At 37.1% G+C, this 26899-nt stretch overlaps 2 protein-coding genes across 5 annotated transcripts in view; both read left to right on the top strand.

Moving 5' to 3' along the window:
- MPC2 (mitochondrial pyruvate carrier 2) overlaps positions 1-16069 on the top strand; it is a 19274-nt gene extending 3205 nt beyond the window's left edge. For all 3 annotated transcript variants that reach the window (XM_058441855.1, XM_032161086.2, XM_058441854.1), the window contains exons 3-6: positions 9626-9666; positions 13524-13608; positions 14073-14184; positions 15779-16069. In XM_058441855.1, coding sequence (XP_058297838.1) covers positions 9626-9666; positions 13524-13608; positions 14073-14184; positions 15779-15815 — 275 coding nt within the window. In that variant the 3' untranslated portion in view covers positions 15816-16069. The remainder of the gene's footprint in view (positions 1-9625; positions 9667-13523; positions 13609-14072; positions 14185-15778) is intronic.
- Positions 16070-20005: 3936 nt separating this feature from the next.
- ADCY10 (adenylate cyclase 10) overlaps positions 20006-26899 on the top strand; it is a 103213-nt gene continuing 96319 nt past the window's right edge. Inside the window, exon 1 of one of the 2 annotated variants that reach the window (XM_058442197.1) lies at positions 20006-20107. The gene's annotated coding sequence lies outside the window, so the exon portion shown is untranslated. Of the gene's footprint in view, positions 20142-26899 lie in introns of both variants that reach the window. The other variant, XM_032161087.2, reaches the window with a different exon arrangement.

Below are 26899 nucleotides of genomic sequence, written 5' to 3' on the forward strand. Positions count from 1 at the left end.
GTCTCAGAAAAAAAAAAAAAAAAAAAACTACTCAGCTTTCAGAATGAAGAGGGATTACCTTTCACTTGCAGGATGTGCATTTCATCTGAAAATCTTTGGATTCGTTCAGTTATTTTAACCCCCTTTTTCAGTGTGGTAAAAGGAGCTACGCTTTGAAGGGAAATAGACCTACGTTTCAGTCTTGGCTGTGTGACCTTGACCCTAAATTCCTGGCTTAGTTATCTCATCTATAAAATGGGAGTAATTGTAATCATTTCAGGATTGTTGTGAAAATCAGATGATCTAATGTCTCCAAAACATGTAGCACAGGGTTTGCACTTAGACTCTCAATAACTGTCAGTTCTAAGATTTGAACAACATACAGAGTAAGGATATCTATTACAGCAGAATTATTTATGATGGACAAGTTGGAGGCACACCAGTGTAGAAATGGAGGAGCTTGAAAAATATGTTGACTGATGAGTATTGCATAAACTCTAAGGACACACTGATTATGGTCTTAAGAGTTATCCAGAGTGAATATTCAAGGATTTTGCATACTATTTTGCCTAACAGTATTTGTTATTGAATTATCATTGAAACATTTGTCTAGATTCACCTACAAGGAGTTTATTAAATGATATGAAATGCTACAGTATTAACAGTTGGAAATCATACATTGCTGATTCTAGATTTTTGAGATTTAATTTTATCACTGACACTGTATGTCTCGACAGGTAACAAGAATGTGTTTTTAGCCAGGCGCGGTGGCTCACACCTGTAATCCCAGCACTTTGGGAGGCTGAGGTGGGTGGATCACCTGAGATCAGGAGTTCGAGACCAGCCTGACCAACATGGTGAAACCCTATCTCTACTAAAATCCAAAAATTAGCCGGGCATAGTGGCGGGTGCCTGTAATCTCAGCTACTTGGGAGGCTGAGGCGGGAGAATCACTTGAAACCAGGAGGTGGAGGTTGCAGTTAGCCAAGATCGCGCCATTGCACTCCAGCCTGGCAATAGAGTGAGACTCCATCTCAAAAAAAAAAAAAAAAAAAAAAAAAGAATGTGTTTTTATGTTTAGATATATATTTTAGTTACAGTATTGCATCTCTGACCTGTGACCCAGAATTTTGAGGCTCTCATTATCCATTTGCCTATGTGTTGTTGCTGGCATGTCATGATCTGCCTCTGTAGAGAAGGAATAGAGTTCTAGCCAAATGTGTGTCCTGGTCAAGTTCCTCAACTCACAAAAAGGATGTCAGTCCCTGCATTATCCCCCACCTGACTATAAAAATATGTGACTCCACCCTAGCCAGTTGCATAGCTGTACTCCAGTGTTTGTCAAAGAAATAACCTTGAAGTTATTTTGCCCGGTGTTATTTTTTCTTTTCTTTTCTTTTCTTTTCTTTTTTTTTTTTTTTTTTTTTGAGACAGAGTCTTGCTCTGTTCCCTAGGTTGGAGTGCAGTGGCGTGATCTGGGCTCACTGCAACCTTGGCCTCCTGGGTTCAAGCGATTCTCCTGCCTCAGCCTCCTGAGTAGCTGGGATTACAGGCGCATGCCACCATGCCCAGCTAATTTTTGTGTTTTTAGTAGAGACGGGGTTTCCCCATGTTGGCCAGGCTGGTCTCAAACTCCTGACCTCAGGTGATCCACCTGCCTTGGCCTCCCAAAGTGCTGGGATTACAGGTGTGAGCAACCACACCCGGCCCCAATGTTTTCTTAAAAGCTTAGTTAAGGAAAACAAAAAATTATCAGTGGAGGAGTGTCATTTATTTGTATTTGTGAGTTCCAAAATGGGGTGAGTCATCCCAAGGGGTACACACAATGAAACACTGGAATGTAGGAAGAAAATTATAGAACTTCTAGTAACGTTTACTGTTATTTTATCCACTTAAATTTTTCATTGCATATACATTCTGTAATACAAAAAATATATTAGTGCAGTAATTCTATATAATTTATAAATATATAAATGATTTATAAAGAGGATATATGCTCAAATTGTTTTTTACTGATAGGGCATATGTTCAAAAGGAGCTGGAAGACCACAGCTCTAAAGAGTCTAAAAACTATCCTTTGGTGAAGTTAGCCCCAAAAACAGCTATCTGAACCATATCATTTTAACGCATTGCAGCTCTCCTTTTACTGAATTACATTTTGGCTTACGTGGAAGAGCTTTTGAAAAAATAGTTCTGTGAAACTCGTTGGAGTGCTTAGTGTGCTGGTGCTGAGAATATCATTCTCAACTGAAGACTCATGGGAAAAGTTACTTTAAAGTCTAAATAAGAATAATTTTGCATTTTTCCTAGATAATTAGCTTGTTTAATTTTAAAGACCTAGAGGGTATTTCTTTTTAAATAAAAATAAACTAAATGAACCAATGTTATCAGTGTTTATAAGGAAATATCTGTATCATAAAAATTTTATATTCAATGCTAAGAGAATTGATGTTACAATAGATAAATACAGCTTAGTGCAAATATATATTGTTCTATTATATGTAAATAAAATCAAATGTGGATCAAATAATCAGTGTACATACCTACATAGTTTGAATTGCACAGTTCTTTAGCATCTCTAATAGAACTTATTTTGTTGCCACAGATTGTCAGTGAAGAATCTTAATGCTAGTCTAAGATATTAATATATGTCCATTTATATTCTTGTGTATAATATATTGTTTAAATATTTACACTAAATATACATACATTTTTTAAAGTAATAACTCTTATTTAAATAAAAGTTAAGAGATAACTAAAATAGATGTAAAATTAGAATTTCAAATACAGTTGTAAAATATTGGTGAAAAATAGAATATCTTCAAACAATCAGCTACCAAGAAAATTGAATTATTCAATATTTATTGAGGGCCTATTGTATATTAGACACTGTTCTGGCACTCAGGATAAATCAGTGGATAAAATAACAAAACCCACCCACACAGAGTTTGTATTCTCAGAAGAGTTCATTAAAAGGAATATCAGCTGGGCGCGGTGGCTCACACCTGTAATCCCAGCACTTTGGGAGGCCGAGGCGTGTGCATCACCTGAAGTCAGGAGTTCGAGACCAGCCTGGCCAACATGGTGATACCCTGTCTCTACTAAAAATACGAAATTTAGCTGGGCATGGTGGTGCACACCTGTAATCCCAGCTACTCTGGAGGGTGAGGCAGGAGAATTGCTTGAACCCGGAAGACGGAGGTTGCAGTGAGCCAAGATCGCGCCACTGCACTCAATCCAGCCTGGGCGACAGAGCAGAATATCATCCTTGATGCAGTTGTTCAACACTTAACATATTTTTTTGTGTGCTATCCTGCTTTTAAACTAATTTTAAGAAATTAAAACTGTTTATGCAGATGTGCTAAAGGAGAAGAACGCCCTAAGAAAAGCTATAAATAGTTTATCATTTCCAGGTCATGTAAAAATATTAATTTTGCTTATAACAGAGAATGAAATATGTTTAAAGTGCAGTATGGTATAGTAGAAAGAGGACTAGGATCAAAGAAACTGTGTTCTAGTCCTTGCTCTATCCAGAACTCTCCTGAGTGTAAGACAAATTACTTAACTTGTAAGTGCCTCATCTTTTTCACATATAAAAATGAGGGAGCTTGGACTTTCCTTAAAGTCTTTTCCAGCTAATAATCTATAATTTGGTATTCTCTTAGGATTTTTCTTACATTCAGAACCTTCAGGAAACTCAGATTTCATTGGGGAAAGTCATATAATTATTGTTAGATTAGGATTTAGGGATCTAGTTTTTTATCCTTGCTGGATTATTTATTTTAAACAAGTAATTTGTTTACTGGGCCTCATTTGCCTGATTTATGAGTGCCTACAGTAGATGATTTCAACAGTCTTTCTAAATCTAAAAGTAACTGATTCTTTGTACCTGAAGAAATAAGTAAATTTAAAATGTATCATCCCTACGATGCATCTTAGCTATTTTAGTCTCTTTACCTGTTCTTTACTCTGGAATTTCAAACCAAAGTGTATTTTCAGTCAACATTTTTAAAAACATTATCTACCCATGATGTTTTGGGTACTATTTTAGTGATAGCTATTTCCAAGGCATTGTGGAAAATATTAAAATTATATGGTTCTAAAATGGTAGCTTAGTCATGTTCTTAGTGTTAAATCAGAACTAGCTTTGGCACAAATAAAAATGAATGATTTTTTTGGCCGTCAGTATCCATGTCAAAGATTAACCTTTACATATTCTAAGGATTTATATCTAGTTTGTCACATGATAGCAAACAGGTGAACTTGTGTAATGTAAGGAATTAAGAGGGGTGTTAAAAAGTAACAAACCATAAAGGAGTGGCATGAAAGGGATGGGAAGAGGTAGGGAAATGTATGATTTTATGACCTCTTAGCATTCAATAAGAAACTTTATTTTTCACAGAGGGATATAGTGAATACCTCAATTCAGTATTTGTAAGTGTGTATATGTGCTTGAGAGTAAAAATTACCTATTCTGTTCCAAAAAGTAAGTCTTTACTTAGGGAGGGAATCATATATGCAATAGGTGGCCTACTTTCTGGGTAGGATTCATGTAATATTTTATTAACAGTAATCTCTCTCAAATAAGGAAATTAGGAAGTTTATGTCAGTTTCTTAATAGGTTCATTGAAGTTCAAGGCAACTAAATTTGTTAATTTGAAAATGTCTGTCTTATTATTTGCTTATGATATTCACTTGTAGAATTTCTCAAATTCTATGAAAAGTTTGAATTTAAAAACATGAGTTTCACTTTAAAAATAAGGCAATAAAACACAAAATACCTTATAGTCTGTATTTTTCATTCTTGAAAATAGTTCACAGTTTAAAATGTATAGTTTTTTTTTTCTTTTTTTGAGATGGAGTTTCGCTTTTATTGCCCAGGCTAGAGTGCAATGGTGCAATCTCAGCTCACTGCAACCTCTGCCTCCTGGGGTCTAGTGATTCTCCTGCCTCAACCTTCCCAAGCAGCTGGGATTACAGGCATGTGCCACCATGCCCAGCTAATTTTGTATTTTTAGTAGAGATGAGGTTTCTCCATGTTGGTCAGGCTGGTCTCAAACTCCCCACCTCAGGTGATCTGCCCACCTTGGCCTCCCAAACTGCTGGGATTACAGGCGTGAGCCACCACGCCTGGCCTAAATGTATAAACATTTTAAATACTTGTTTAATGTTTCTAAATTGTCAGCATTGGAGGCCTTCTTCAACATCCAGTAGTACTGTTCGAAGAAACAAGATGAAAACGTGTTAATTCTTTTTCTAAAAGAATATATGGTATGTCTGATGTGGACAATTTCCTTCATCTTGGGCTATAAATTAATGTCTTATGAAGAGATTTTTCTTCAGTATATTTTCAGCAGTTCAAGTTTTCCACCTAATCAAGTTATTTCATTTATCATAATGTATGTTAGCCAGGTATCTGTTAGTTTATACATCTTCTTATTCTAATATTAAGGTATTATAATCACTTCATGTGTCATAATTATCTATTTTTATGCTCTCCCATGAGAATAGCTGTGTCATTGTACAGAACATAAGCCTGTGTTTTCCAGGTCTAGAATGACACATGTGACATTGTATTGTCACTATTTGAGTGATACCTATTTCTAAATGCTGTGTTTTGTCAAAACTTTATGTTTAGAAATGTTGAAGTAAGTTGGAATGTTTTTTCGCTGCCGTATCCACTGTTGATCAATTGCTGTTTTCTGGAAGACAGCCTCTGTATCTGATTTATATATGTTTAAATTTACTTGTCTAGCTTTATTTGACATATTATTTACTCTTACAGAAAAAAAAGCTAAGAAATGTTAATTGAATGCTAATTAGCTAAAATGAAAGGGTTAAGTTTTCTTTAAAATTTTGTTAACCCATTGTGTGACCTTTTTTTTAACAGTTAAGAAAACACTATTTGTTTGCATTTGTAGATATTAAACTGATTTTTTTTGTCACTTGTCCACATCTTCTAGTATCTCAGAAAAATTAGCAATTTAGAAGGCCTTATGTATTGGCTACTGCTATTTTTCTGTTTAGTACATAGCAGTTGTTAAACTAAAATTAGAGCTTGTTTTCATAGTTTAAAATTATTCACTCACTAAAATACCTCTCTTAGTCCAGGTTCTAGCAACCATAATTTGATGTTTGAAGTTTTTTCAGTTCTTGTTGGGTTTGGTGGGGAAGGGCTGCTGTTAATATTGTAAAACTATTACCTGGCTCCGGGCAGTTTAGTAAATTAGTTACCAGGCAAACCTACTGAAAAGATTGACTATTCATTAACCCCAAAGGATCAACCATTTAAGCTTGTCAACCATTTAAGCTTGGAACCATAATCTAGAGGCTTTACTCAGAAAACAATTTTGGGGTGACAGAAACTTCAGCTTTCAAATAGAACAAGAGAAGTCTGCTGAAGAGTTCAAAGTAAAAATGAACACCCATTCAGCCAGAGACTAAAACAATACACGGACTGACTCTTGATTGATGAAGCAAAACTCCATGCGAGGATAAAAACTAAACTTAGTAATTGATACTGCTTATGAGCCAGAGACACTGTGTATGACAAAGAAAAGTGAACCAGGTATAATGATAGGAATCCCAGAATCTCACCCTAAATTTCCAGAGAGTTTGAAAAGACTGACTTATAGGATTAATGCATTATGGCATCAGACTCAGGGGAAGAGAGCCGTGGTCTAAGAGTAGAGTAACTAATGAGTGAAATCTAATATATCCTTGGCATAAAGGGAACCTGATGTCCCTAGAGATGAGTAAACAGCAAATTCCAGCCTTGAGGATGAAGCAGTGTCGAGGCAAATCTGGGTCAGACAGAAAGTTTGAATATCTTTGATTAGCATCTATCCTGAACATGGTGGATCCAATTCAGTTCTGTTGGCACATACCTATTATTTGTCAAGGAAGATTAAGAAAAGGACCTTATCTTCGGGTTAATGTGACAGATGCATAAATAATCATTTTAACAGAAAATGATAGAAGAATATATAGGCTGCTTTGGTAGTTAAGAGAAGGAGCATTTAGCCTAACCTGGAGTTTTTTTGTTTGTTTGTTTTTTAAGGCTTCCTTGAGGAGAGGCAACCTGAGATGAGTTTCTGATGGATAGGAGTTAGGTAAAGACTAAGCAGGATATTGAGACGGGACAGCATAAACTGAAGAGCCATAAAATAGCATGAAACTAGTTGAATGCCTAGTTTATCAGTCGCCTTAGGCCAGGATTTCTTAACCCTCTTCTTTCTGGGAGCAGCTGTCCTGTGCATTGGAGGATGTTTAACAGCCTCCCAGGCCTCTGCCCACTAGACGGCAGCAGCAGCAGCATCTGCGGCAGTTGGGGCACCACAGTTGGGGCAACTAAAAATTCCCCTGGGGGGACACTCCTGGTTGAGAACCGCTGACCTGGGCTAAGATTTAGTTAAATTAGAATTATATATTCTGAAACTCAGTGGCTTCATGTTTTCTTTTATATTCCCCTTTTTCCCTTCGTAAAAATTTCTTCAATTCCAGCCTTAACCAAAGAAGACACTAAATTATTTTCTATCTTGTAGAGAGAAAAAGATGTGGCTAGAGTTCTATGTGTGTGGTGGCTGTGCCCAGAACAATATTGCTTAGAGAACTGGATAACAGAAACTGAATATAGATAGGTTTTTCACTCAGTTGTAAGAACATCAAAATTTAGAACTCCTTGATAGTTTAAATTCTCTCACCAGCTGTTTCAGCACTGTTTTTAGATTTATTCTACAACTTAAAATACGGAAAATTCGAACGTACACAAGAAAATGTAAAAATGGTTAGATACCAGATGTATGTGAGAAAATAAAATTTAACATTATAATGGGCTGAGTAGGCCCACAAGGAACTACTCAGTTTCCACAAGGAAAGGTTTGTGGCATGATCTTCTTTCTAGTGTTTGAAGAATTATTCTAATGATACCCAGCTTCCCTGAAGAATGAGAAAATGAAACTTAGATTGCTGTAGGACTTTAGGATTAAATTAGAAAATCAGCAAACATATTTTAAAACTATTAAAAGCATAAGCCAGACTTATCAAGTATCAGGCTGATAAAAACAACTTATGATTTTAAAGTACTTTAAAAGTTATTTGTGGCCGGGCACGGTGGCTCACGCCTGTAATCCCAGCATTTTGGGAGGCTGAGGCGGGCAGGTCACGAGGTCAGGAGTTTGAGACCAGCCTGGCCAACATGGTGAAACCCTGTCTCTATTAAAGATACAAAAAAATTAGCCAGGTGTGGTGGCAGGCACCTGTAATCCCAGCTACTTGGGAGGCTAAGGCAAGAGAATCACTTGAACCCGGGAGGTGGAGGTTGCAGTGAGCTGAGATTGTGCCATTGCACTCCAGCCTGGGCAACAGAGTGAGACTCTCTAAAAAAAAAAAAAACGTTATTTGTATGTGTATATATATATATATATACATGCATATGTATATCTTTATATTATATATACACATACATATTATATATTAGGGTAATAAATATTAGTATAAACTGCTTCCAACTCTACTGGCTAACTTTCCTTTTTATTTAATATTCTACATTCTATTAGGTAGGAGGGGTACAAGTATGAATAATATTGAGCCACTAGCTTCGAGGAAGTCATAATCTTGATAGGTACATAGATTTACAAATAACTAGAGTAAAATATGTAAAATGTACTGTGGTAGATTTTTAAATGACATTGAATTAATGAATTTTGCTGTAAGAATACTGTGAATTCATTTGAGAGGGATAAAAATATCAAGGACTATGTTAAATTGTGGAAGATAGAATGTGTAGCATTGCCATCACTTAAGGCTAAAGGCAAGTAGTTTGCACTATCTGGTGATACTTTTCAAAACCTGCATACTGAGCAAAAGTTGCAGGGAAGCAACTGCCATTTTTAAATTTTTCAAATTTTGCTGCTTAATGTTAAGATTACCCAACTATTTCTTATAGTAATTCAGCCAAAATGCACAAAAATGGGGTGTTATCACTGGGTTCATTTTCACTTGGGATGAGAGTATTACTTAAGTGTAAAACTAGTATGAAAGTACATTAGAATCAAGGTTCCCTAAAATATTTTTATATGGCAGTATATTTACTGAAAAAAATTTGCATATAGTTGAACCTGTGCAGTTCAAACCTGTGTTATTCAAGGGTCGACTGTATTGTGATACTGTGGTGCCTCTCTAAATGTTAACTGAAATACAAAGTATGCAAAAAGCGTAGTAAAAGTGGTTAAAAATAGATTGATAAATCCTTTGGTTTTTAAAATTTGGTGACAGCTGTTAAAAGACATGTATAATAGGCCGGGCGCGGTGGCTCACGCTTGTAATCCCAGCACTTTGGGAGGCCGAGGCGGGCGGATCACGAGGTCAGGAGATCGAGACCACGGTGAAACCCCGTCTCTACTAAAAATACAAAAAAATTAGCCGGGCGTGGTGGCGGGCGCCTGTAGTCCCAGCTACTCAGAGAGGCTGAGGCAGGAGAATGGCGTGAACCCGGGAGGCGGAGCTTGCAGTGAGCCGAGATTGCGCCACTGCACTCCAGCCTGGGCGACAGAGCGAGACTCCGTCTCAAAAAAAAAAAAAAAAAAAAGACATGTATAATGTATTTGGTTTATTCCTGAATTTTTCTTTTCTTTTTTTTTTTCAGGTCCCAGAACAGTTTTTTTCTGGGCTCCAATTATGAAATGGGTAAGTCTTGAGTTTTTACAGAAGCTACTGAAAGACAAATTCCTTAATAGGAATTTACTAATTTGAAGTAATTTTTATAAAGGGTATACTTTAGAATATTCTTGGTATGCCTCTAGATGATTTCATAGCAAATATTCTCAGACATATCGTTTTCTATATAAAGCAACTATCTACTTTAGTTTTTCTGAACTCTTTAGATAAGAGGCCTTCTGGGAACATACTTGTTATCAAAAAACTTAAAATTGTGTGCCATATGGACATGAAATTTCATTCTAAAATTTTATTACTAAGTAAAACATTAAGCTAGTTAGAACCCCCAAGTTAACTTTTATCATTAATTTAGTATGAGAACTGAAGGTACTAACACCAAAATACAGGTGAGGAAAGTTAGTCTCAAAAAGTAGATGGATTTATTCGAATATAAATATTAGCATTTGGTAAATGAGAGAACCTAGGACTTCTGACTCCAAACCCAGTGCTTTTACTCTTCCCCAAAGTTTTCTTTCTTAAAGTTCTTACTTAGCTGAAAAGAAACATTTGTGGTGGCTGTTTGTAGCAAATCATTGATTTTATGTTGAAAGGGCCAGTTTGGGTCTATAACTCTGCTTCTCAAAGTGTCATCTCTCTGGACCTGCAGTGGCATCATTTGAGAACTTGTTAGGCCCCATCACAGACCTACTAAATCTAAAACTCTAGATGTGGAGTCCAGTGAGGTCTGTTTTCATAACCTCTTCAGATGATTCTCTGATGCCCTCTAAAGTTTGAAAACCACTGGTCTGTAGGCTTTTTTTTTTAATGTGGTAAAATACATATAAAATTTACTATCTGAACCATTTTCAAAGTGTACAGTGTTAAGTACATTTACATCATTGTTAACCAATCTCCAGAACCCTTTTTATCTTGTAAAAGTAAGACTCTGTACCCATAATTCCCCGTTCTCCTTCTCCTAGTCCCTGGCAACCACCATTCTACCTTCTGTCTCTATGAATTTCACTACTCCAAGTACCTCATGTAAATGGAATCAAAATGTATTTGTCTTTTTGTAGTTGGCGTATTTCCCCTAGCATAATGTCTACAAGGTACATTAATGTTGTCACATGTGTCAGTTTCCTTTCTTTTTAAGGCTGAATAGCATTCCATTGTATGTATTTACCACATTTTGTTTATTCTTCTATATGTTGATCGGACAATTGGTTTGCTTCCACATTTTTGCTGTTGTGAATAATGCTACCATGAACATTGATGTGCAAGTATCTGTTTAAGTCAATACTTTTAATTCTTCTTAGTATACACCCACAAGTTGAATTGCTAGATCATATGATAATTCTGCTTAATATTTTTTGTTTTCCTCAGCAACTACATTATTTTGCATTTCTACCAGCAATTCATAAGGGTTCTAATTTCCCCACGTTCTCACCAACACTTGTTACTTTTGATGGGGGAGCATTTTTGTTTTTGTTTTTATGATAGGCACCTAATGGGTGTTAGATATCTTGTTTTTATTTGCACTTCCCTAATGATTAGTCATGCTGAACATATACTTATTGTACTTATTGGTCAGTTGTGTATATTCTTTGGAGAGATATTTATTCAAGTCCTTTGTCTGTTTTTTAATTTAATCAAGTTGTTTTTTGTTGTTGTTGAGTGATGGGCTGTTGTAATTCTCTTAAATGTACTTTTAAAATGGTTGGAACAATTCAGAAACTCAGTTGTAAATTCAAGTGGTTGAGAATGTTAGAGTTGGAATTGGCTATGACTCAATCTTATGGCCTTGGGCAAGTTTAGTCTCTTTGTCATTTTGTCTCTTCAACTATAAAGTGACAAGATTAGAATATAAGTGATTCGGAAGCTGTATTTTACAGAGATCTAGGGAGCAGTTTTTTTTTTCTTTTTTCATATCTACATGTTGAGGAAAGATCCTAAAACCCCCTATACTAATGGAAGTTACATTACCATTTCCTTCTTCTCTCCCTACCTATACTTAAAATTACATAGTAATAATATATCTTTACAGTGGAATTGATTGCTGAAGTATTCAATCATTAAAAGAGTTTGAATGATTTCATCTATTCACAATAAATTTAGGGGACTCTTTGATCTCAAATTTACCACAGTTTAGGAGTTTATTGATTTTATCAATAGCTTTGGGGTTTATTTGATCTGGTTCATTACTGTTGTGAAATATTGACAGCATTATATACTCATAAATGCCTTCTTGACTATCTGTCTCTTTAAGAACATCTATTTTAAGTACATGTTGAAATCATAGTCTCCAGATGACAGCATAGCAATAGAAACTTCTGTGTTTTGTTCTCTGGTGGGGAGACTTCTTCTATTAGATACTTACCTTATGTACCTCTTACTGTGTTTTATTATCCCAGAGTATTTGATAATTAAGCTGTAGAATTCTATACATGACACATAACAGTTGCTTCTGCAAGCCACATATGTTCTATAACATTAAGACTCTCAGGCCATATGCCTTCAAACATATAACTGTAGTAGAGTCCTTTGTAACGACTTTAGTTGAAACCACATGACTAATCATAAAGGTCAAAGTGGATAATCCTAAAAACAAAATACCTATGTACCTTAAATATTTTATTTTAACTTTAAGGATATAAATATATATTCATTGACAATCAGTCTTTTTTAAAGCTAAAGCTTTTATTTGTGTATGGATTTTTGAGCTCCACATTTTCTATCCTGGATAAATTACACTACAGTACGTCCTATATAATTTCCAGCTTAGTTTTTTTAAAAAAACAATTTATTAAATCATATAAATTACATTAACAAGTAAAACTGGCATAAACAGATTGGGGACAAACATAGTGACTTGGTAAAAATACAGCTCATCTGGTGGGAGCAAAAAAGCATGAGTGCAATAGCGACAGTGTTAAAAACACAGAAGAGAAATGGCCATGTATATGCTGATGTTAAAGAAAAATGGTCTAACAGCCAAGGCTGGGCATGGTGGCTCACGCCTGTAATCCCAGCACTTTGGGGGGCTGAGGCAGGCAGATCACCTGAGGTCAGGAGTTTGAGACCAGCCTGGCCAACATGGTGAATGAAACCCCATCTCTATTAAAAATACAAAAATTAGCCAGGCATAGGGGCACGTGCCTGTAATTCCACCTACTTGGATGCTGAGGCATGAGAATTGCTTGAAACTGGGAGGCGGAGGTTGCAGTGGGCCTAGATCGCACCATTGCACTCTAACCTGGGTGACAGAGCGAGACTGTCTAAAATAAAAAAAAGATCTAACCAAAAAACTAAAATGATAACAGTTTTTCTGATATTTATACTTTTAAAAAATAATTCATTAGAAGCCCAAACCTCAGCATCACACAATATACCCATGTTAACAAACCTGCACATATAACCCAAATCTAAAATTTTATTTAATTTAAAAATAATAACACTGGCAGAAAACATCAAAGGAAGAATCTATACAAATGACCTTAACAGCTTTCAGGTATCTTCCATGCTAGTGGTTAGTGGTTCCTGACATATATAAAGAGTATATAAATTCATATGTGAAATAGGTAGACAAAAAAAAACAAAATATATATGTACGTATAATGCATACATATATATCTTATCTATATATGTACTACTGACTTTCAGATATATGAGACTGCTTAGTGTACCTAACAAAATAAAATTAGTTCAAAAAGCAGTTTTTTAATTCATTGTGCTTTTTTTGTTGTAATCTACATTTTCTTAATGAATGGATACTAAAATTATAGCTGCTAACTTACGGAAATCTCAAAAATGTTTTGTGCTTGATTTAAAGTTAAAACTATTACTCCACACTCTTGATACTTTTTTTCTTTCTATGCCTTAATGTGTAGGGGTTGGTGTGTGCTGGATTGGCTGATATGGCCAGACCTGCAGAAAAACTTAGCACAGCTCAATCTGCTGTTTTGATGGCTACAGGTAAATTAAATAAATATCTTCTGTGTTTCTTGTAGAACATAAATGATTTTTGTTTTGTTTTATATCAGTTTATTTAGTGGCTTAGTGTTTGAAATATACCCACACACAAAGGAATTAACAGTATTATGTCTGGGAAGTTATTAAGTTATGGATGGAGGAGTCACAGAAAGAATAAGTATCTGAATGGGCTTTTGTTTTTCAGGTTTTTGCCATGAACATATTTTTATAAGTGGGAAGAAAATTACAGTTAATAGTCACTTTACTCTAAAGATTCCTCTTTCATGTAAGAATTGAGTCTTTTCTGTGACACTAAGTTACAGAAACATTATTGAAAATTCAGAGTATAGCATTTCTTTGTCCTTCATCCTACATTATTGTTGTAATTACTTTACTCAATATTAAGTATTCACTGAAGTTATTGCAGCAGTATGTATGCTTTTTAAAGTAACATTTTGTTTCAACAGGGTTTATTTGGTCAAGATACTCACTTGTAATTATTCCAAAAAATTGGAGTCTGTTTGCTGTTAATTTCTTTGTGGGGGCAGCAGGAGCCTCTCAGCTCTTTCGTATTTGGAGGTAAGCCTACCAGAGATATTTTTAAAACTGTTTCAAAAGCTATGCAGATGGCACTAATTTTTTTTTTTTTTTTTTTGAGATGGGGTCTCGCTCTGTCGCCCAGGCTGGAGATGGCACTAATTTTTTTTAAAGATTCATATATAATGCTAAGACAAGAAGTACCTAAAGTAGAAATTTAACATTTCTAGAAAAGTCTAGGGGTTTACAAATAAGTTAACCAGTTAACTGGCTAAAATCAGTTAAGCAGTATGTTACCTAGTTTTTAGATTTAACTGTGCATCATTTAGATGGTTAACCATCTCACATAATCTCTTTTATTAAGACAACATATACAGTTTATGATTTATTAATTTCTTATGTAAACCTTTTATCACTTTCTATTGTATATAATAAATTGGAACTTAAGTGTATTGTTATGTAGTATTGGAAATGATATTTAGAGTGAAGTCTTTGCTTTCATTGGAAAGTGTTCCATGAGCACTAGAAATTTTTAAACTATTTACTCAGTAGTTAATATTGTCAGTGATTTATGATAATGACATTATGATCAAATATTTGAAATCAGGATCTTTTGAGAAACCTAGGAGGTATGGTTGGCTTCATGGAATAAGTTCCTTCTTGTGCTTATACTACTCTCCATTCCATTATAAGCTGTGAGGAATAGTAAATGAAGCCCAAGATTGGGTAGAAGGGAAGGAAAGACTATGGCTCTGTGGTTACTTCTTTGGATTGAGAATTGAGGAAATGGTCCTTAGCTTTAGTGAACTTAAGTGTTTACAGGCTGTTAACCCAATAGCCTGCCTGCATCACAGAAGCATATTTTACCTTAGTGGTTAGAAGTATATTTTACTTTAGTGATTATTTTAGTATATTTTACTTTACCTGTTGATACTATTCTTAGGAAAGGTGCTTTGTGAGTATAAATTTAAAAATTCTAGATGACCACATTTTACTAAATTTTATACATATGTTCACAAGTTTGTCACACTCTTGTAGAATTCCAGAATGAGAATATTTATTAAAATAATACTTTTGCACAGGAAACTATATGTCAGCTAAGCTGTTAAAAGTTTCTGGCAGGCCAGGCATGGTGGCTCACTCCTGTAATCCCAGCACTTTGGGAGGCCGAGGCAGGCAGACCACGAGGTCAGGAGATTGAGACCATCCTGGCTAACACGGTGAAACACCATCTCTACTAAAAATACAAAAAATTAGCCAGGAGTGGTGGCAGGCACTCAGGAGGCTGCAGCAGGAGAATGGCGTGAACCCCGGAGGCAGAGCTCGCAGTGAGCCAAGATCGCGCCACTACACTCCAGCCTGGGCGACAGAGCGAGACTCCATCTCAAAAAAAAAAAAAAAGTTTTTGGCAGTTGTGATCTTATTATCTGAAACAAAATCCAGATGCAAATGAACTCTTTGAATCCTTTCCCTTCTGCCTGTTTCTACCTGTAAGCCCCCTGGGAAGATTCTGTTTATAACTGTATAGCTACTTGACCACCAAGAAAGAAGAAATGGAGTATGCTTTCCGTTCTTTCCTTACCATAAATTTATCTATTATTATTGATGATTATTTTTCTTTCTGTTTTCTTTATAGATATAACCAAGAACTAAAAGCTAAAGCACACAAATAAAAGAGTTCCTGATCATCTGAACAATCTAGATGTGGACAAACCATTGGGACCTAGTATATTATTTGGTTATTGATAAAGCAAAGCTAACTGTGTGTTTGGAAGGCACTGTAACTGGTAGCTAGTGCTTGATTCAATAGAAAAATAAAGCAAACTTTTAATAACGGTCTCTCTACATGACTTAAGGAACTTATCTATGGATATTAGTAACATTTTTCTACCATTTATCCATAATAAACCATACTTGCTCATATATACCCCCTGCCTCCTTCTGTTCCAGTCAGCCAACATGTGTACATAAAAGAACACACAAATTCAAGAAGTTGGAAGATTAAATTATCTGCTTATTTAGTGTAGGATGGTCAGGTAGCTAGCTATAAGTGAAAGGAAATTTTGCTGAAGAGACTGAGAAATGGGTAGTGGAATGACTATCAAGATGACCTCAAACTATTTAAAAACGTTTTAACTTGCCATGCACAATCTTGATGATTTTTGTATAAAAGTTGTGTAAAATTCTTTTACAGCTACAGATTTTTAAATAGGATCATTGTAAAGATTAATGAGATAATGTTTTAACATAGGGCCTGGTCCATGATAAGTGTTAAATTTTTCAATTACCCTCAGTAACTGATAATGTAGCAGAAAGCACTCCATATTCAGACAGACCTGAATTTGAATCCCAGCTCTGTGACTTATATGTTGTGACTTTTTTTTTTTTTTTTGAGACAGGGTCTCGCTGTGTGGCCCAGGCTGGAGTGCAGTGGCACAATCTCGGCTCATTGCAAACCCTACCTTCTGGGCTCAACCGATCCTTCTGCCTCAGCCTCCCGAGCAGCTGGGACTACGGGCACACACCACCACACCTGGCTAATTTTTGCATTTTTGTAGAGGTAGGGTTTTGTCATGTTGCCCAGGCTGGTCTCGAACTCCTGGGCTCAGGTGATCTGCCCGCCTCGTCCTCTCAAAGTGCTGGAATACAGGCATGAGCCACCATACCCAGCCTATGCTGTGACTTTAGACAAGTTAGGAAAGTACCTAGCAGAGTACCTGGGACATAAGTAGGTTTTCTGTAAATGTTTGTGACCTTTGGCTCCGTTGTGAGGAGAGACTGAGCATACATTACTCCACACTACAAATTATTAACTGTCTATTTGATTTGGCTTTCAATGTGGAGTGCTGAGCTTTTTTTCTAAAAGTGCTAATAAAGCCAGTCCTCATTAAAAATATAGTCAGATGAGTCAGCAAAGCAAGTTATTTCAAAATTTGAAGAAATGAGACAAAACAACTTTTTGAGTAATACTATAACCTATGAAAATTTGGCAGTTAGCAATTGAAAACCTTGTACTTTATCATTTGTCCCTTAACCACGGCCTACCATCGAGGAGAAAAGATTAGAGAACTTGACATAGGCCAAAATGAAGAGGTTCTGAAGAGTCAAATTATTATTGCTTTCATTTCATAAACCACACTGTTAAATTCATTTGTGTGTTTGGCATGGGTGTGCACACATGTGTTTCCTAGGTTAAGCATTTAGGAAAAACATTATGAAATATGACATAGACACAAAAAAGTTTATTAAAAGTTTATATGTGAACTTGGTGTTTCACTTCCTTTTCATTAAAACCTCTTTTCTGTGCAGGGTCTCCTAAGCCCCTCTTGTCAGTCAAATTTGTTGTAGCATTTAGATACAATCACAGGCAGTCCTCCTTTCTTGTTTCTCAGAAGTTTCATTGACAGACAACCATCACATGCTTCTTTTCTGCCCCAAAATTCTTAATCTATCCTATTTCTTAATCTTAAAAATTAAATGGTGGCCAGGTGCGGTGGCTCACACCTGTAATCCGAGCACTTTGGGAGGCCAAGGCGGGTGAATCACCTGAGGTCAGGAGTTCAAGACCAGCCTGGCCAACAGGGTAAAACCCTGTCTCTACTAATAATACAAAAATTAGCTGGGCGTGGTGGCACACTCCTGTAATCCCAGCTACTCCAGAGGCTGAGGCAGGAGAATCACTTAAACCCAGGAGACGGAGGTTGCAGTGAGCTGAGATCACGCCTTTGCACTCCAGCCTGGGCGACAAGAGCAAAACTCCATCTCAAAAAGTAACAATATGTATCCTGTCAAAAACTCTCATTGCCACTTGGAACACATAGCCTAGTTATCAGTTTCACAACTATTCTCAAAGACTTAATAAGAATATATTAGAAGTCCTTACTATCAATGCAGTTACTGAACTCCATAAAAATAATTTCCACAGTGGTGCAAATCACTTGATTAGTTGAGTTGAATTCTTTATCACAACTTTCTGACAGGTCTTTATTGATAGCTTCACTACGTAAGTTTTCTTTCTCAATGCCAAGTCTGACAGCCCTGGGTTTCAACTCAACTCTGCCACACATTAACTGTGAGACTTTGTTAACCTCTGTCTCTGACCTTTAATATTTTCAAGAGCAAAATGAGGATAATCATAGTACTGACTTCATAGGATTGTTCTAAAGATTGAGATAAGGTTTTAACACAGTGCCTGGTCCACAGTAAATATTGAAGATATAGAAAGTTCAGGAAATGGGCCGGGCGTGGTGGTGCTTGCCTGTAATCCCAGCACTTTGGGAGGCTGAGGCAGGTGGATCACCTGAGGTCAGGAGTTCGCAACAAGACTGACTAACATGGTGAAACCACGTCTCTACTAAATACAAAAAAATTAGCTGGGTATGGTGGCCCATGCCTGTAATCCGAGCTACTTGGGAGGCTGAGACAGGAGAATCACTTGAACCAGGGAGGCGGAGGTTGCAGTGAGCTGAGATCGCGCCATTGCACTCCAGCCTGGGCAACAAGAAGAAAGTTCAGCAAACGGTAATCTTATTGAAGGTAGACCCAGAAAGTACTTTTCTTTAAGTACTTTAAAGGAAGTTTTAATTTTAACTACAAAAAGGATATACTATGTTAACCTATTTGCACGGTTTCTAAACTAATAACTTTATAGCAGAAAAGAAGCTGCTTGCAGTAGAGAAGTAGGAGGTGGGGTGGAGAATGCTCAATGAGAAATAAATTCTTTAGTCTTTTTTTGTGGTATGGCATTTCTTTTAAGGAAACTTTGATCCAAGATACGTCAGTGCTGCTGTTTCCTCATAGTAAATATTTTCTTTTTTAACTTATAAAATGATAGTGAAAGGTTGAATGTTAATGAGGATGGACCTCAAAGCTAAGGTTCCTTTCTGTAAAACAAAGGTCTCTACTGGAGCCTGTTTATATAATGAAGCAGAAATAGAAAACACTGGCATTTATTAAGAATAGCTCTCCCTAAGTGGATTATTTAATTAAATGAGGTATGATTCTAATTATAAGACTGGTTTCCACAACTCACACCAGAAAATTCACTCAACAAACATAATTAAATGACCCTCTTGTTTTCCTCCCTAAGACAACTGTGTTTTACAACATTTTGATGTACACAGTAAACTTAATTATAGAGCGGGGCTTTATATGAGAACATGTACAGCTTTTTAAATAAGACTTTTTAAATTCCCATTTTAAAAGCTGTGCCCCTAAATAATTGTGGTTGTGATGATACACATAAGAACATTTAGAAAATCAACACATGATTTAAGCTGTTAGAAAACACGCCAGCCTCTTAAAATACATTTTTCCAGTGTCACATCAGATAAAGAAAATTCAAATCCAGTGCCCATTGGATTTCAAGTTATCTTTGGGATAAATTTGATTAAAAGCGTGCACTTGACCAGTCAGGGCAGGTATATAATTCTTCAAACAAAAATTTACCTCACAAATATATCTGAAGGTAAGTGCTGAATTTATTATAACTGGTAAATTTCACAGTCCTGGTACAAGCTGTAACCACTATTGACTAAAATTAGGTGTTTGCTTGCTCTGGAGATACTTCTGATGATCACCTACCAACTATTGCCTAATTTCAACCCTCCTCCACATGGCCAAGGGAAGAGTTGTGTAAAACACTCTGGGGTCATGTCAGTCTCCCCTGACCCTTGCCTCAAACGTGCGGATAAGAGAACCTGAAATAGCCAGTCCTCGTACAGTAGTAGGCCACTCAGGTTGGTGGGGGAGGGGACGGCAGTGCCACCCAATCAGAAACATGGTCAGTGCCCGTGGAACAATGAGCTACTGATGAGGGTGTGGCCTGGAAAACGGCTCTTAGACAAAACTGTCATTTTATGGGTCAGCTATAGACAGACATGGCACTTCAGCTGTCTTCAGAATAGTGTCACCTGGCCTCCTCTCCTGTCTTCTGCAGTCTTAAAAGACCTAGTCCCGAATTGAGGTATGGCTTTTCCTCAGCCCTGGATGAAGTGGAGGTATGTGGAAGTAAGAGTCTCAGCAGAAAGATTGGTTGCAGAGCTGAAGATGAGGGTGACAGTCAGAAAAGAAGACAGCTATTGGAGTGCAGAGGAGTGGGAAAGCCTGGGGCTAGAAGTCAGGGTTCAAGTTGGTGTATACCTCTGTCAGTCCCTTACATGAGCTTAGAAGCTTGAAGGCTTAAATATTGCCTCATCTTATTTAACCTGGATGCTCTGTCTTTCTAGCTTACTCTCTTTATTTGCCTCTTTTCTGCAGTTTCTCATGAGATACCCTCCTTTTTATCAGTCAACAACTACTAAGTGCCTACCTCTTGAAGGGGGTTCTGGGAAGGTGCTGTGGAGTAAACAAAGATATGTGGAAGATGGTTCCAAACGGGGAGCTTACAATTCAGATGAAGACAAACTAGAAGCAATTCAAAAGATAATCAAGGATATTTGTACGGGAAATAAGCCACTTAAGTGTAGACATTAAGAGCCATAATAGCTCAGAAGAAAAATTACCATGGCTAGAGTAGGCAAGCAAGCTTTCATGACAGATAACACTGTGCCTTTAAGTTCAGAGTATCTCCCTCTTTGGACTCTTGTGAAACCTGACTTTACATATAGGCGAAAAGTTGAATATAAAATCTATTAGGAAATTCTAGAGGAGAGATTTAGGGAAACTGATGAATATAATCAAACCCTAATTTCTCTTTTCATTTTTGGGTACTACTGAGTTTTCTTTACTCACACTCTTCATTCAGGAATCCTTCTTGGTTTATCTTTCGGGCCTCATTCGCCTGCTTGCCTTTTTTTTTTTTTTTTTTTTTTTTTGAGACAGAGTCTTGCTCTGTCACCCAGGCTGGAGTGCAGTGGCACCATCTCGGCTCACTGCCAGCTCCGCCTCCCGGGTTCACACCATTCTCCTGCCTCAGCCTCCTGAGTAGCTGGGACTACAGGCACCCGCCACCAGGCCCGGCTAATTTTTTGTATTTTTAGTAGAGATGGGGTTTCACCATGTTAGCCAGGATGGTCTCGATCTCCTGACCTTGTGATCCGCCCACCTCGGCCTCCCAAAGTGCTGGGATTACAGGCGTGAGCCACCGCGCCCGGCCGCCTGCTTGCCTTTTGACTCAGGTATCCTCATTTCTCATTCCAAGGTGCTTCCATGCTTTGTCAGTACCCACGCTGTTCATGCTCTATTATTGATGTGATAGAATTGGCTGAACAGTTGATAAGGGTACCATCAACATGCATTGAAAGTGCTCTTAAATTAAATACATCTTTTCTTTAGGTCATATACATCCCCAAAGTGCTATAAAGCATATACAAATGGGATATAGCATGATATAGTAGAAACAACAGGGACTTTCAAGTCCCACAGACCTGGATATTCCAGCTGTATAACCTAGGGCAAGTTAATATCTCTGTGCTTCAGTTTTCATATCTATAGAAATCAGGTCTACTTCATAGTGCTCTTTGGATGATTAAATGAGGCAACCTATGTAGAATTGATATGGCTCCAATGAGTGGAGGAACACCAAGGTTCTTAGTCCTCATCCCAGTTTAGATAAAACGACACGGACACATGTGGAGTGATTTTTAAGGAGCGGAGACTTTAATAGGCAAGAAGGAAAAGGAAAGAGGGAAGAAGCTCCCCCATACAGTGACAGAGGGAGGGGGGCTCCAAAGCGGAGAAAGGGAACCCCCAGGGGGGTGGACGTCAGCCAGGTATATATTACAGAGGCTGGAGGAGGTAGTGTCTGATTTGCATAGGGTTCAGGGGATTGGTTTGACCAGGCATGTCATTCACGAAGCCCTCAAAAAAGCTGGCCCTCTCACCCTAGCCTTTTAATATGCAAATGCAGGGTGCCATGATGTTCTACACATGTGGGAGTATGTGGGGGCGGCCATGTTGCCAGGAACATGTGGGGCACGGGCAAGAAGGCCTCGGGAATCGCCATGTTGGGTGGGCCCTGTTTCTAATGGACTTCATTTGCATATCAAAGGTTGCCGGCCTGGCTGTAAGAGCTAAGGCTATACAAGAAATTTTTTGGAGATGCTTTAAAAAACGAAAATTTCCCAATGACCCCTTTTGCTCTCTATCTGCCTAAAATAATTTCTTAATAACTCCTACAATAGAATGCTTCACATAAAGAGGTCATAATAAATTATAATTACAATGTGGTATGTGCCTGCAGAAAGGTAAATATCGCTATCACTAATCATTTTGTGATGTTGCAGAACTTAAAGCAGAAAACTATATCTTCAAAAATAGAAAATTTCTATTGTCTTTTATGGATGTTCATTAGAAACTCCCAGATATTCATTTTAGATCTCCCTGCCTTTTAAACCTATCATTTTCTTCTTTTAGTTTCACATCTACATATGCTATCTTAATCTCAAAATGCACATACTTTCCTTGTTTGGTCATCATAAACAGAAAAATCTGTCCAAGTTCATTCACATCCCCTTAATTAAAACAATAGAATCTTAGCAATCATCTAATTCATCTCCACACTGACTAAAATCATTTCTGTTTGAAACGCTTGTTCTCCAGTGCCATAAAGAAATAGCACTTAAACATAAATTTAATTATTTAGTAAGGCCATTTTTACTTCCTGCAGAAAGGGTATACTCGCCAGCAGTTTTGCCACAAGAGTACACTGAACAAAGGAGACAGGGTCATTTATAACCTGATGTGTTCACCCTACTGCCCATTGGCTGGAACAGGACCTCACATTCTGTATTTGTCCCGATTGGCTAGCAACTTAGAACCTTTTAAAAGAGGCAAAGGTAGAGGAGAACAAAAGGAGGAAGTAACTTGTGGAATGCTGAGAAAGGTAAAAACACTTTTAAATAAGGAAGAGGAACACGCTATGACCTAATGCTTGCTTGGACCAGTACAAGCATGCCAGGGCAAATATTTAGGCTACATTGTGGGAGCCAAGAATATAAAGTATGTTGATTTCTTTATTATGGCTAGCAGATATTTAAGAATGTTAGCACAGGTCTTTGAATAAATTTTGCTTTTAAGAGAAGTTACTATTTATTCCTAATTAGACGGGGAGGAATGTCTTTGAAGAGGAACCTCTACTTTACTTTTTATACCTCTACCCTCACAGGTAGATAGCTATCCAACACTTCCTAAAACTGCCCAGTTTGAACATTCATTCTTACATTGTTTATATCTGTCCTTCAGTGATTGCCAGTCATTGATCCTAGTTGATCCTCAGCAACAAAGAATAAACCTAACTCACTTTTCATCCAGTGTTAACAACTTTAGCAAAACAGTCTATACTATGCATGTGAGGAGAGTGTGATATTGCCAAAATTGAAGGGGCTGATAGTAGGGCTGCTAGAAAGAATGCGATGTTTGGAATATATTTATACTAAAAAATTGTTGTTTATTTAAAATTCAAATTTAACTGAGCATCCTCTATTTTTATTAGCTCAGTCTTTCAATCTTACAAGTTTGGTAGCTAAAGAAATCAAAGTTGAGCTAGTGAACTGGGGGCAGGAGAGGGAAGAATAGAGCTACGCCCTGCTCAGTTCTGCTTAGTCCTATCTTAGTTCTCTGGCTACTCAGCACATCGTGGAAGCCGCTTCAGAGCACCCATGCCTACAGAACATACTGTTTACGGTCACTTATTCTTTGATAACTAGCTCCCTCCACTGAAGAAAAACACACCAACTTGCCTTTCCTGCTACATACTTCCCATGAACTTTAATCTTGCTAACCCAAACCAAATTTCTACCTCAAGGAAGGTAGGGAAGTTGTTCTTTGATTGCAAGGTCCCACATTACACTTTGCATACACACCCATGTCCCCCACTTACCCCACGTCCACCACTTATCCCACAACTTTCACAGTTCAGCCCAAATATTTGAAGACAACTACCATTTTAACCAAAATGTCATAATTTTCTGACTTATTTCCAATCTCTCCCATCATTCCTCACATTCCAGAGTCAATGAACTTTAAAGAGGTCAATGAACTTCAATCCTCTGGATTAGACTTGAACACTTTCATGTATCTTAAAATTGCATTGCCTCCAAATAGCTAATTAACATATGAAAAGGTGCTTAATCTCCTTAGTACCAACAAGGAAACACAAAACCACAGATACCATTGTAGCAGGACAAGCCACAGACAAAACCCCTCAGACACCGGGTTAAAGAAGGAAGAGGCTTTATTCTGCCGGGAGCATTGGCAGATTTGCATCTCAAGAACTGAGGTCCCCAAAGAAATAGTTCCTGGTCCTTTCAAGGGCTTACAGCTCTAAGGGGTTCCACGTGAAAGGGTCGTAATAGATTGACATCTGTAGATAGCACATGTGGTTAGAATGGGGGGTTAATCTTTTAACCTCAGACCTGGTCATCAGTGGCGCTGGCTGGTCTTACCACTGACTTCATTTCTGTGTTTTTCAGCTTTTACTTCCTCCTTCTCTTCAGAGACAGGAGACAGTAAGAGAAATGGCCTGTCTTCTCACCACCACTTACCTAGCAAGATGACTAAAACTTGAAAAGACTGACAAAATAAGTGTTGGCTGAGATATGTAGCAACTGAACTGTCACACCTTGCCTGAGGGAGTGTAAGTTGGTACCCTCACTTTGGAAAGCTGTTTAGTAAGATCTACTCAAGCAGGGGTATCCAACCTTTTGGCTTCCCTGGGGCACATTGGAAGAGGAAGAATCATCTTGGGCCACACATAAAATAATACTAACAATAATGATAGCTGATGAGCTAAGAAAAAAAAAATCATAAAAAAATCTCATAATGTTTTAAGAAAGTTTACAAATTTGTGTTGGGCTGCATTCAAAGCCATCCTGGACCGTGTGTGGCCCACAGGCCATGGCTTGGACAAGCCTGTACTAAAGTTTAACATGTATATATCCTATGACCCAGCAATTCCACTCCTGTGTATATACCCAAGAGAAATGCATACATCTGTTCACCAAAACACATGAATAAGAATGTTCTTAGCACCATTATTCATAATAGTCTAAAACTTGGAACAACCCACAGGTCAATAGTATAGTGGATAAATGTTTTGTGGTATAATCAGGTGATGGAATACTATATAGCACTGAAAGTGAACAATTACTGATATACAACAACATGGATGAATATCATAAACACAAAAGATGTAGTATGATTTCATTTATATAAAGTTTGAAAACTGGCAAAGGTGATCGATGTTGTTAGAAATAAGAAAGGTTACCTTCAGGGAGAAGAGAAGGGTAGTGACTTGAAGGGGGCATGAGAAAAACTTCTGGACTGCTGGTAATGTTTTCCTTCTTGCTATGAATGGGTATTACATGGATTTGCTCACCTTAGAGTAATTCCAGCTATACACTTACGATTTGTACATTTTCCTACGTGTATGTTATGCTTCAATAAAAATTTTTTAAAAGATAGCATTAATTTGCAGTAAATCTAGTTTTTTAACACCTTGTGCTTATGCATTTGATTTTGTTAAAAACTCTAAATACAGCACTTCTCACTTATTCTTTTGAAATTTCATTATTGTGGTTGATTAAGATATATTAAAATCCTAGCTCCCTCATCAGTGCATTTTCAAATTTTATTTTCCCTCGGCTTTATTAAGGCAAAAATGACAAAAATTACACATATTTATGGTGTACAATGTGACGTTTTAATATATGTATACATCATGAAGTAATTAAATCAAGGTAATTAACATATCATCTCACATACTTAACATTTTTGTGTGGTGAGAACATTTAAGATCTACTCTCTCTTAGCCATTTTGAAGTATATAATACTTCATTAACTGTAGTCACCATGCTCTAGGTTAGATCTCCAGAACTTTTTCACTGTGTCTAATTGAAACTTTGTATCCTTCAGCCACCAACATCTCATTCCCCCCACCCAACCCCAGCCCCTGGCACCACCATTCTACTCTGCTTCTATGATTTTGACTTTTTTAGATTCCATATATAAGTGAGATCATTCAATATTTTTGTCTTTCTGTGCCTGGCTTATTTCACTTAACATAAGGCCCTCCAGGTTCATCCATGCTATCATACAAGAAAGGATTTCCTTCTGTTTTAGGGCTGAATAGTACTCCATTGTATATATTATCTATTATCCAATGTTTTCTTTATCCATTCATATGTTGATGAACACTTGGGTTGGTTGTATATCTTGGCTATTGTGAATAGTGCTGAAATAAACACGGGAGTGTAGGCATACTGATTTCAATTCCTTTGGGTATATACCCAGATATGGGATTGTTAGATCATATGGTAGTTCCATTTTTAATTTTTTAGGAACCTCCATATTGTTTTCCATAATGGCCGTACTTCCAATTATATCGTTATCAAAGTCCTCTATCATGCCCATGGAGGCTTACCTCTGAGTTGACACCAGAATACTAACCAATTTCCATTAGGTGTGATTGTTAACCAGCCAATTATATTTTCTTTATTCCTGTAATTTTGTATATTTTACTCACAAGCATATGAGAAATTTGGCCAAATGCCTTAAAGTCAATATATACATTGTCTATAGCAGTCTCTTGATTTAAAAGTTTAATAACTCTTCCAAAAAAAGGAAATAATGTTGGCTTGCTCTTTGCTCTGAATCCATTTGACTTCTTTTAATCACCTCTTGCTAATCTAAATAACCATTGAGGCTGCTCCCAAATATTCCAACTCTCTTTCCTATTGTGCACATGGTAGGAATACACTTCCCTGCCTACTTGAAACTAGGCATGGTCATGTAATTTGCTTTGGTCAATGCCACGAGT

Source organism: Hylobates moloch, unplaced genomic scaffold, assembly GCF_009828535.3.
Source record: "Hylobates moloch isolate HMO894 unplaced genomic scaffold, HMol_V3 SCAFFOLD_8, whole genome shotgun sequence".
Taxonomy (NCBI): domain Eukaryota; kingdom Metazoa; phylum Chordata; class Mammalia; order Primates; family Hylobatidae; genus Hylobates; species Hylobates moloch.